Source organism: Plecotus auritus (assembly GCF_963455305.1).
Source record: "Plecotus auritus genome assembly, chromosome: 2".
NCBI classification, from domain to species: Eukaryota; Metazoa; Chordata; class Mammalia; order Chiroptera; family Vespertilionidae; genus Plecotus; species Plecotus auritus.
The window spans coordinates 2,941,063-2,953,376 of NC_137771.1; the positions used below are offsets into that span (position 1 = coordinate 2,941,063).

Below are 12,314 nucleotides of genomic sequence, written 5' to 3' on the forward strand. Positions count from 1 at the left end.
CATGTCCCTGCATGTCCCCACAGGCACGCCGCCTCCCCTGCATGTCCCCACAGGCACGCTCCATCCCCGCATGTCCCCACAGGCACGCCCCATCCCCGCATGTCCCCGCATGTCCCCACAGGCACGCACCATCCCTGCATGTCCCCCGCAGGCACACACCATCCCTACATGTCCCCGCAGGCACGCGCCATCCCTGCATGTCCCCGCAGGCACGCGCCATCCCTGCATGTCCCCGCAGGCACGCACCATCCCCGCATGTCCCCGCAGGCACGCACCATCCCTGCATGTCCCCGCAGGTCCCCACAGGCACGCACTATCCCTGCATGTCCCCGCAGGCACGCACCATCCCTACATGTCCCCGCAGGCACCGGGACCGCCTCCGAGAGCAGACCTAACTAGGCAGGTTATGCACCCGCAGGGAGGTGCAGCCGCGTGGCCCCAGGACGAAGCACAGCAGTGAGGGAGCGAGGCGCCAAGTGCTGGGGTTCCCGGGAAGGCCCTGACCCAGGGGCCCCAGGGTCCTCTGTCAACAGCAGATGGCAGAGCCAAGGCCCACACAGAAACAAGCCACAGGGGCAGCGTGTCAAGCACGCTCAGGGCAGGCCCTCGGCAGCGCCTTTCCCCGCGCTGTTCCCTCGTCTGTAAGGTGAGAAGGGGGCCCCTCCCTGGCCATGTGGTCCCGAAGACCAGGGAGAGCGCCCACGGAGGCTTCAGCATGCGGTGCCCCCGCCAGCGGCCAGTGATCTGCCACTGGGGTGACCTCAGGAGGCCCAGGGTCCTGGGGGTCTCCTGCACACGAGCGACGCTGGTCCTGCCGCCGCCGCGAGCAGGAAGGACCACCCCCAGGCCGCGGCCACAGCCCAGTCCACCGGGGAGGCTAAGCCAATGACCAAGAGCCCTTCTGCCCGAGAGACACCCTGACATGCACCGTGTCTGGTGAATGCCCTGGACAATGTGATCTGAGATTTGCTTCCAATGAGCCTGGGTGGGGAGGCGGGCCGGGTGGGCCCGTGTTGATGACGACACAGTTCCCTTCTCTTGGTTTTGGCATACATGTGAATTCCTACAGGGAGCAGGAAAGGAAAACTGACTAGACCATGAGGGCAGCTGCGGCCCTAGAAAGCATGGCCCTCCCCGTCCCCGGCAGAGGACATAAACTGGGGTGAGGGGTGGGCTGGGGAGCGTTCCCAGGGGAACTCGTGTCTGTAAGCGGGGGCGGCACAGTGTGGATCTGGGGGTGAGCGAGGGCCCCGTTGCCCATCGGGGTCGTGCACCCGCAGGGTGGGCACCTCGCCCGTCTCCCCTTGTCCCACCTGCTCCTGAAACCCGCTCCCACCAGACCACCCCAGCCAACTGGCCACTCACCCTCAGCACACAGGCCACCCAGGGTGCCAGGACGTGAGCCCCAAGGCTCTGGATGCTTCTCTCACTGGAGGGGGGCAGGGCGAGGGACAGGCAATTCCTGTCTGTGCTGCTGGCGCCAAACACAGCGGGTCCTGTGTCCGCCCTGTGGACGGAGACACGCCCCAGCGCCCGGCCCACAGCTGCTCGGACACGGCGGACGCCCAGTGCTGTGCAGCCAGCCCATCAGCAGGATCCAGCCTCAGACAGAACCAACGCCGCCAGTGATGGGCGTGGAGGCAGCTGGCCGCGGGACACTGCAGGGCCTGGAGGAGGGGCCGCTGGGCTGGATGTGGCCGGCCCAGGCATCAAGCCCACCCCAGGGCGCTGCCGCCTCCAGGTGCTGACAGCTGCCCCCTGGGAGGTGTCTGGCCAGGGCAGCTCAGGAAGATGGCGGAGGGCAGTCTAGCCCCAGGGAAACGGAAGCAAGCACAGGGGGTGGGCACTCAGCCTCCCGGGGGCGTAAACAGACCACCTGCCAAGTGACCAGGAGGGGCCCCCACTCCCCGCTGGGTGTGGAGCTGACAGCGGCACATGGCTCCACGCACACGCACACGCCCCGACTCACGGCCCAGCTGCCACCTCATCGCAGCCTCAGCCGGCTCCCTCCATCCCGCAAAGTTAATAAACACACAGTTGCTGGTTGTTGCTGTTTTTAAGGAAGGGGAGGGGGAGGGGGAGGGGGAGAGGGAGTGGGAGAGGGAGGAGGAGGGGGAAAGGCTCCTCGTGGGAAAGGAAATCACTGTTTCCAGTGCCTGAAGCTGGGCAGGGGGAGGGTGGGGGCCACCTGCAGTCACCCCACCAGTCTGAGCAGGTCCATAGCTGGGGGTCCCCGCGCACATACCAGGGAGAAGAGGGGACAGCAGAGAGGACACAGGCAGCTCAGGGCGTGGTGACCCATTCACCCCGGCACAGGCCCGCGAAGTGCCTGCTGCTGGAGGGCAGGGAGGGATGGCGAGGACACAGGCTCTGGGTCCCCTGACCTGGCTGTGTGCCTCAGGGTGCTGCCCGCCTTCCCGGCCAGCCGCTCCCACTGTGAGGTGGGGACTCGAGGTGACACGCGAGGTGCTTTCTCCCACGCGTGGTGGTGCTCCTGGCTCCGCCACAGCTCAGCCCTGGGAGGAGGGCGGCTCCGAGGTCATCTTAAGGGGGCAGGGCCTTTGGTGCCTCACACCCCGCCACAGGGACAGGAGGGTGGGGGGACCCCAGGGCAGCAGGAGAAAGCGCCCTTGCCTGGCTCAGGGCCCCCCACGGCCGCAGGGGCCTGGTCTGCTCTCCGCTTCCCTCCCACTCTTCCTGCAGCTGCTGCCTCCGCTCTCCCACGGGGCGGGGTGGGCGAGGCCTGTGGCTTCCAGAGCCTTAGTGCGAACCAGATGCTCTCCACTTCCATCCTCTGTGCTTGGAGAACACACTTTCGGAACTTGGCGCAGGGGGTGAGTGGCCGGTTCCGCCCGTGGCAAAAGTGATAGCTCATCCTTTAGTCACTCGTGGGTGTCTGGTGCAGAGGGTCCCAGCGGTGACAGCAACTCCTGAGAGCCGGATGCAGACCTTGCTGATCAGACAGCCACGCGGTGCACCCTCCCTGGTCCTCATGATGGAGACACGCGGGATCATGGGACAATCACGCAGGCAATTAAGATGTCTTCAGCCTGGTGAGGGCACGGTGCGTGGCCCGGCGGGGATGAGCTCGGCCCCAGGACCCACAGGCTCACAGCGGCCGTGGCCCCGAAGGGCCCGCCTCCTGGACCCTGAGCTCCTTTGCGAGCGCTTCCATGGGCGGCGGCGCTGGCCCCGTGCACTCACTCTGCCTCATCCGTCTTTCTTGCCGTGTCCGAGGCCAGCACATGCCTGGGACACGGAGTGGGGGTGTGGGGGAGCATTTGCTGTCAGGGGTCCTCAAACTACGGCCTGTGGGCCACATGAGGCCCGCCAAGGACATGTATCCGGCCCGCCGGGTGCCGCTGCCTGTCCTGCTTAGCAGCCGACGCGTCCCGGGCCTGCAGTGCGCATAGGAATTTGTTCACAGTGTTTTTTTTTAAACTATAGTCCGGCCCTCCAACGGTCTGAGGGACAGTGAACTGGCCCCGTTTAAAAAGTTTGATGCTGAAACCGGTTTGGCTCAGTGGATAGTGCGTCGGCCTGCGACTGAAAGGTCCCGGGTTCGATTCCGGTCAAGGGCATGTACCTTGGTTGTGGGCACATCCTCAGTGGGAGGTGTGCAGGAGGCAGCTGATCGATGTTTCTCTCTCATTGATGTTTCTAGCTCTCTATCCCTCTCCCTTCCTCTCTGTAAAAAAATCAATAAAATATATTTTTAAAAAATTAAAAAAAAATTAAAAATAAAAAGTTTGAGGACCCCTGGAATAAACGGTCAAAGAATGAAGACCAAAGCGAGAAAGCCCTCACTCCCAATCCAAACTGCTGTGGTGTTTGTGTCAACGACTCAAACCGGCGGCTGTGCTCAGTGGCCGCACATCCAGGCTCCACTGTCCCCGCTCCCAGGGGTGGCACGGCTGGCGTGGGGCCCCCGAGTGCTGTTCTCCATGTGGGGGGCCCTGTCCCCCCTCCAGGACACACCGGCACGCGCTGGCGCTGCTGAGAAACCCTCTCTCGGCCCACGGACCCTCACAAGCTTCTCCCGACCCCTAATTCACCTTCCAGGGCAGCCACCGAGGAACATGGATGCCCCGACTCCAGGGAGGACCCCTCTGTCTGCTGCGCCCTCTGCGGGTCCCACCCCTGCTCCCCTCGTGCAGCCGCCTTTGGGCACCACACGGGGTCTGGCCTAACGGGGCCCCAGAGAGCCGGCCTCCGGGTTTTCACGTTCTGGAGCAATCCAAACAGCGAGGCGTGGCGCGGACCTGAAGGCACGGGAGCAGCCGGAAGCCGCCGGCGTGCGCAGGGCCTCCCAGCGGTTCAGCGAGAGGGGTCATTGGTGGGACGGCCGTCCGGGCGAGCTGGCGCTGACGCTGAGTGCTGGTTTTCAGAGTGCTCAGGACAAGTGCGCCCTCAAGGGGCATCGGCAGAGTGGACACGCTCAGCTGTCGAAGGGGGAGTCCGGGCTCCCGGCAGAGCAGCGGGAGAGCGGCTGGTGGGGGTGCGGCTCTCACCCGTGCTCCCCGTGGCCCCCACACCCTGGCGCCAGGGGAGGTGGGGTGCGGGCCACTGGAAGCGTCGAGCACCAACCATCCAGCTGACGGAGCAGCTCCAGGGTTCACCACAAGGCGGATCCGTGCCGAGCAGCCAAACCCAGGAAGGCACGGCGGTCAAGGAGCTCAGGACCCTTCCGGTCCGACTCCCCGAGCACTGAGCAGGCGGCGCGGGGCGCAGCTTCCCTCGCTCACAGGGCTCCCCACCCCCAGGAACAGACCCATCCATCCTCCGTCAGTCCTGCCGGCCCAGCACGTCTGTCCAGCTCATTCAGTGAGGGAGCAATCACACATCACTCCGCCACACGGAGTCCAGGACGCTGCGGCGTGGAGCCACTGGCCCAGCCCACGAGCCCCGGGTGGCACCTGCTCTCCCATATCCTGGGGATGGCATGTCGGTGTGGAGCCGGCCCCGCTGCGGCCTGGAGAGGTGGCAGCCGCCTCGGCTGATGAGGCTTCTTCATCAAGGAATGGGGCCCGCGGGAGGACCTCAGGGTCAGGCTGGGCCTGGGGAACGGGGAGCTGACCACGGCTGCAAGCCTTGCCCTGCGCTTCCTCTCCGGTGCCCAGGGGCGTGGCGCCTTCCCGGTGCATCAGCACTGACAGCGTGAGGACGGCCCGCAGAGCAACCGCCAGCCGTGGGGGCTCCAGGGGGAAACGGAGGCTCGGAGACGTGGAGGGCCAGCCGTGGCCAGGGCACAGAGTCCTGCGGGAGGTTCCTTGGACCGAGGTGGCCATTCAGGGACCAGGCAGGTCGCTCCCTTCTCGTGTCACAGTCGCGTCCTTGGTCAGCAGCGGAGAAGCGGCCGGCGCTCCGAACACGCAGCTCTCCATGGCCCACTGTCGTCATGACACCAGGACACCCACCCGCAGCCGGGCTCAGAGGGGCGCTGAGCGATCGGCCCGCTCACGGCGGTGTTTGATACCATCATGATCCACAGAAGCTGCTGTTTTCTAGACCCCACATCCTCCACGAGCTTGAGAAGGGTTCTGGGCTCCTCCAATGCCAAGGGCGGGAGCGAACCTCCTCTGTGTCCACGCTTCCTCCTCGCCCCTCGCCCTTGCACGTCTCCCCGGGACCCTCAGCGCAGCAGCCACGGCTGGACCAGGACGGCACTTGCTGTGGCTTCAACACAGACGCCATTGGGTTCTCATGCTCCTGGGGACACAGCCCCCCCGCCCCCCCGGCCCTGGGCTGACAGAAGATCACCCACTGGAGGTGCCAGGCTCCCAGGGAGCCACTGGGTGGCTTCCCGTGTCCCTGTGCACAGCCACTTTCAGCCCGGATCAGAGGTCTGGGGCTTGACCCCACCCAAGGTCAGAGGGCACGGCCACAGGGAAGCCTGTACAGGGCGGCAGGGCGGCAGGGCCTGGCCTGGGTCAGAGGGAGCCTGCCTCCTCGCTCTGCGTCCGCCTCTCCTAATAAGTAGCCTGGGAAGTGCCTGCAGCTGCAGGGAGCGGTGCCCGCCCTCACCAGCCCCAGCATAAAATATTCACAGGAACCCTCCAAACAGCACTGCTGCCTCCGTGTCAGCGGCCCTGGGGATGGAGCTAAAAATAGGCAGGAGCTTGAAGAATTGCTGACAAGAGGGGAGGCTGCGGGAGGGGGGAGGCTGGCGCGCACAGGCCCACGGAGCACACGTGTGCGGAGACAGACAACACTCGCGTCAGCCCCCGGAGGCCGGCTGGGCTGAAACCCCTCTGGGAGGGGACCCTCCTCCCCACAGAAGCTATTTTTATCAGCACCAGTGCGCCCCAGGCCGCTCAGTGAAGAAGCAAAGATGGCCTTTAATTGGTGAGGAACCGCAGCCTGGATGGACACGAGGCCGGGTGCAGGAGGGTGTGGTCACCGCCGCGCTGGCCCCTGGACCTTGAGGCTTCGGTCACCTTCCTTCAAGCAGGTGTTGCTCCCCATCCCCTTCCGCCTCCCCACCGTGCGCAGCACCTCCTCCTCCACCCCAGGCCCGGGGAGCCCTGTCCAGGTCGTCCACAGGTGGCCCAGGCCCAGGGCTGCTTCGGGCTCCATGAAGGGCATGGATCCCCCCACAGAGGGCCCCCCGACCACAGGCCGCTCCGTGGAGACCAGACCCTGGGGCGCCGAGGCCCTCCTCCCTGAGCCCGCAGACTGCCGAGCCTCCCGGCGGTGGCACTGGCCTCCCCGGCCAGCTGAGTTCTGGGGTGTGTTGGGGAGCAGTCGTGGCGGCTGCTGGACCTGGGCGGGTGCACCTCCATACTTGGCTGTGGCGGGTAAGGCAGACCTGGTCAGAGGACCTGTCAATCATTCACTCGGCAGGAGCCTTTTCAAAATGAAGACATCACCCCCGTGGCTCTCTCCAGTCTTTCGTCCACTTGGGGACCCGGGGTCACGGGGGGCGCAGGTGCCTGACTGCCCCCTCCAGCCCTCGTGTCTGTGCTCCTTCCACCCGGACGGCTCCCTGTCCCCCCACTCCAGGCCCGACTGGAGTGCACTCTTCTCCCTCCTTATTGAAGCTGCAAGTGCTCCCCGCAAAACACCGGCCCCCACCTCCTGCTTTCCCTTTGCCCCCCATCACGCTCCACCCTCCCTACGTGGTGACTGCCTCTCCCCCTCGCAGGGCGCATGCTCTAGCGAGGAGGGTCCGAGGAAAGACAGTCAGGAGCCGCTGATATATATCAGCTCGTGGGACCCTCCCCGACCCTGGGTTGCCCACGGGCCTGACAGCAGGGGCAGGTCCACTGAGGGGAGGAGGCTAAGGACGGAGGGACCTGCAGCTGCCGCTCCTGTGATGCTCCCAGACATTTCCTGGCCCCGCTCTGTGCCAGAGTCCTGCCGTCATGCGGGGCCAGGCCGGATACTAAACTGATGCGCATGCACTAGTCCACGACGGGAAGGAGGGCCGAGGAAACATGAGACAGAGTGGAAGGCGCTGACTGGGTGCCCACCTGCGGGAAGGTGTGCAGGCAGAAGAGCACGTGCGAAGGCCCTGGGGCTGGAGGGTTTGGGGCTGAGGAGAGGAGGAGGCCGGCGGGCAGCTCAGGTGGCAGAGGGGACGAATCTGATTTGTTTTAACAAACTCGACGGCTGCAGGGTGGAGCCGGATGAAGGGCAGCAGGAGGGAGGACGGCTCAGGGCTGAGCCGGACCCAGCAGCGGGCACAGGGCCTGCGGACACTGGGTGTGGGCTGAGTAGGAGGGAGGAGCCAGCCCGGTTCCCAGCGCACGAGGGGCGGACACACGAGGAATGGGGTTTTTCCCAGGGGGAAGATAAGACCTCGGTGTGGGGTAAGTCAGGTGTGAGAAGCCTGCGAGGCCCTGTGGAGAGAGGCAGAGCGGGCAAAGCCGAGGTGGGAAGGGCACAGGGCGGGGCCTGTTGGAACCTCATGCTGAGGGGGACTGTGGGGTGGCCCAGTGAGTCATTCCAAAGGCAGGGAGAGGCTAGCAAGATAAAGACGGAGAGCGTCCTTGGATGTGGCCACGCTGCTGGAGCCAGAGGCGGGGAGGACTAGGAGGAGGGAGGTCAGGATGCCCGTGTGTGGCGGGACTGTAGCGCACAGGACAGAGAAGCTGGGGCAGCCTTGCTCACAGTAGGACGCGTGCATTTTTCAGAGAGCTCCCACTAAGAGCCAAGACTGTTCCAGGCCTAGTGACCCATGAGGAGCAAACCCGTCCCGGGCCTCGGGGGAGACGGACTACCAGCTAAGGACCGGCTACGCCACGTCCTGCAGTGGTCGGGCCCCAGAGAAAGCAGGGCAGGTATGAGAGCAGAGGGCGACGGGCATGCTGGATGGGTGTCCTCTGCGGAGGTGACAGGGGGGGCTCCGGGTAGGGCGGGGAGCAGGCTGGGTGGGCGGCAGGAACTTGGATTTTAGGCTACATGCACCAGGACCCAGCGGCTCTCAGCAGGGAAGGGACCAGATGAAACAGCTGAGAGCCGTCCCCTGGTGCTGAGGGAGGGGGACAGGGGAGGAGGCTGTGGTGGCCCCGGTGCCACCAGGACGGGCAGGGGAGGAGGCGTGAGGGGTGGAGCCTGGGAAGTCTCCTGGGACTGTGAGCACTGGGGACCTCAGGTGTCCACAGCTGACAGGGCTGGGAGTTGTTAGGGGAGCAAAGTCATTAAGGGCTCAGGAGCCCAACCTTTTGTTCACAGATAAGCAAGCCCCCAGTGAGTCCCCCCGCCCCTCCCCTCAGCACCCTAACATATCCCCATCGGGTCTCATCTGAAGCCTCAGGTGTGAAGCCCGCCGTGGCGAGTGACCCTGCTGGGGGCGGTGACCCTCCAGGGTCGGGCCAGAGACTTTTTATCAGCGCCAGCGTGCCCCAGACCCCTCAGTGAAGAATTGGTGAGAAACCACAGCCTGGATGGACAGGTTCAGCTCTGCCCCCGTCTCTCCTGCGCACCCAGGCAGAGCCCAGCCAGGCGCCGAGGCAGCGCAGGGTCGGGGGGTCCCCTGGGAGCCGCCTGGGGAGGGTCCTCCCCCAGCACCTGCGCAGGGCAGGAGCCCTTGGCACGGAGCTTACCCCTGAGAGGAGCCCATGCCGAGGGGCTGGTGAAGGGGTCTCCCTCGTGCTGTCTGCTCGCCCCGCCCTCCGAGGGCCCTGGCGGCTGACCCGCACCACAGCCAAGGCCGCTGGCTCAGGGTGTGGCGAGGAGGGCCCAGCTGCCCAGAATGGGCTCACGTGACTCAGTTTCCCCTGGGAGCCCAGGGAGCGACGAGGGGGCACTCACCACGAGCTGGGGCACCGGCAGCGACCTGCCGTCCTGGCTCAGGGACACGTAGGTGAAGAAGGCACTGGCGGCCCGGTAGCGCCGCTGCGTGTTGTCCACCACGGGGTCGGCATCCACCAGGACCTCGATCTCCATGGACTTATTGCTCGTGAAGGTCATGCGCCCCGAGATGGTGATGACACAGCCTGCGGAGTGGGACAGCGTGTTAGGAGGCGAGGGCCGGGCTCGGGGGGGCGCGTGGGGGCGCAGGATCAGCGGGACTGAGGACACTAAGACCCCCGGTTAGGCAGCGCAGGCCACTCTAATGGCTAGGACGTTCACACGGCACACCATTAGCGCCCACGCACGCCCATCTTCCAGCGGCAGGCACACCTGTCTCATTTACGGGAGAAGTTAGAGGGGCATACTGGGCCATCCCCGAGCCCCTGCGCTGGGAGTGGCAGTGTGTGCGGGGGGAGGGGGGATGCCTCCTCACTCCTGCCCCTCAGGGCAAGCCCCACCCACCTGTAGGCAGCCCTGGGGAGCTGGCTCCGTCCCCGCAGGCTAAGGCCAAGTCTGCCACCTGCACTGTCCACGCTGTGGCCTTGTGTGCCCACTGAGCTGCTCCCCACGCCGCTCTGAGCACCACTGAGGAATCTCCTTCACGTCCCCCCGCCCCTCCCCCAGCTCCCTGGCTGCCATGTCCCAGGTGCCGGTCTGAAGGGCTCGTGCAGTTGGGTCGGGCCCAGCTGCCACACTGACCGGGGTCCCGCATCCCTAAGCTCCTGCCTGCGCTTCAGCCCCAGCACACGGCCACCGCGTCCAGGCAGGACCTGCGGCCCCTCCCGTGAGCAGGGACATCTGCCTCCTGAGCTCAGCTCGCCCTGTCCTGGTCAGGGGCCCCGGGTGCTCACACCTCCCCGCGGTCTCCCTTGTAGGGTACGACTAAGTCTAAGTCACGTGTCCCCATACCCGTCCCGGTGTCCTCTCCCCCTCCACCCCACCCGACGCCTCCACTCTTCCCAGGCCCTGGGCTCACAAGCATCCGCCCCGGCAGTCACTTCTGGACCCAGCGCCGCTCTCTGCCCCTCAGCCTCCCGGGGACGAGCTCTCCCCACCTAATCCCTGCACCTCACGGAGCAGCCACGGGGGGACGTGGGGACGCATGAAAGGGCCAGGTGCGGGGCCTCGGGCCTGGCGCGGGAGGCGGGAGGCGCTGGCACAGCCACGACCCCCCGACGGGCTGCTCAGGACCACGCAGCAGCACGAGCCCTCGGGCCCACACCTGGCCGTGCCTCCCCCACGTGTGGCCGGACCTGCCCCCTCCCCCCCCCCCCCCAGGGCCTCACTCTGGCCCGGCTCCAGGAAATGCCTGCCCAGTCTGGCTGCACTGCTGGGACCTGCTCCCCAAAGCTGTGCTGGCTGTGGGGACCCTCCGTGTCCCAGCTGCAGACATGTTTACAGACCCCACAAGACAGACAGGTCGGGCAGCGTGACGACTGTTAGGGGAGTGAGCAGGCTACAAGCGGAGCAGTTATTCCGGGTTATAAAGTTCCAGAACGTTCCATGCCACATTCAACTGCATACTTACAGGGAGCTCTGCGGGTCGGGCACAGCCATTTCCGGGGGAAGGAAGGCCACGTGGTCAACGACGGTGGCATTATGTGGGTGAGAAGGGGGCAGTCACTCGCAAGCATCCAGGGCACACCCGGGTCGCTCCTGGTGACGGCCAGACTGGGACTGGTCAGCCAGGCCCCGGCCCCCGAGGACCCGCCCAAGTCCCCAGCCGCCCGCAGCCGGACCCGTGCTAGAGCCCGGGGCTGCTCGAGGGATGAGGCCCATCTCCCTCCGGAAGGGCAAGAAGCTGAGGCTGGCGCCGAATGTTCTCTGACTTTCAGGCGGGAATCGATTCTGTCCCGTAAGAGGCACTGAGGCCTTCGGCCGCCACGGGTCTCGTGACAGCCGCGTGGGGACGCTGACACTCGGCGCCCAGCGCAGGCACGGAGGATGGACCCGGGGGGCTGTGCTCCTTGCCCGCCGAGACTGACACCCAGGCGGAGGGCGGAGGGCGGAGGGCGGCCATGTCCACGCCTGTGGTGAGAAGGCCCCGGAGCGCAGCCAGCTCCCCCCGGGCCCAGATCAGAATGGGCACCCGTCTCGCTGGGCTGGGTGAGGGCACGTCGCACCAAGCACCTAGCACGCCCGGCGCCCGCGGTGAGCGGGGTGAGGGTGGGCCAGGCAGGGTGGCTGCGCCTGAACCCTCGCCAGTGTCTGCCTCTCAGTCACTGCTGAGCTGCCCGCAGCGCACGGCCCGGCGGCTGGCAGTGCCCACCCGCTCCCCCAGCAGGGTGCCAGGGTTCGGAAAAGCAAACAGAATAATAAAACTTGCTCTTGCCAGGACTGAGAAGTTGCCAAATATTTCAAACGTGAAGAGCAGCTCAGCGTGTAAGCTCCAACAGCCGTGGCTGGGTGCTTTCTTAAAAGGCACGGAAACAGCAGGAACTTTGGTGTTTCTTACATAACCACCCAACGCCCTTCTAGAAGGTTCCTCGTTCCCCACAGTCTGCAGAGATCATGCTCCACAAGAAAACTCCGGCTCTAGGTTCCCGCTCCCGAGGCTTCCAAACCACCACCCCTCAGGGACCTCTTTCCTCCTTCGCCCGTTCTCCACAGCTGCCCGGCACCTTAACGTCTCAATTAAAACGTCAGAAGCGGAGCAGGTGACCTGTAGGGGCGCAGGACGGGGGGGGGGGGGGGGGTGGTGGCAGCGCCTGTGGAGGCCCCCGCCCGTGGAGTCGGACACAAATGCACAATTCCGTGTCTGAGGCGGCGCGGCCAGCGCTGAGCCTCCACCTGGACGTGACCGTGGACGGAGCCGCGGCGCAGAGCAGAGCAGAGCCCACGCCTCTGGGACATCCCTCGGGGAAACAACAAACACGGCCCCGGACGACTCTCCCAGAAACAGGCAGGGTCCGCGCTGCCATGTTAGTTGGGCCCCAATTCCTTCCCACACACAACAAGCCGAGGCCCGAGAAAACAGGCGGTCTCTGCTCCCCGAGGACCCCAGGCCCCCCCTCCCC

The 12,314-nt window shown here is 65.8% G+C and overlaps 1 protein-coding gene across 6 annotated transcripts in view; it reads right to left on the reverse strand.

The window, feature by feature from the left end:
• Positions 1 to 12,314, reverse strand: part of ACOT7 (acyl-CoA thioesterase 7) — a 73,265-nt gene that overhangs the window by 4,762 nt on the left and 56,189 nt on the right. For all 6 annotated transcript variants that reach the window (XM_080656777.1, XM_080656774.1, XM_080656775.1 and 3 more), the window contains one exon: positions 9,256 to 9,440. In XM_080656777.1, coding sequence (XP_080512903.1) covers positions 9,256 to 9,440 — 185 coding nt within the window. The remainder of the gene's footprint in view (positions 1 to 9,255; positions 9,441 to 12,314) is intronic.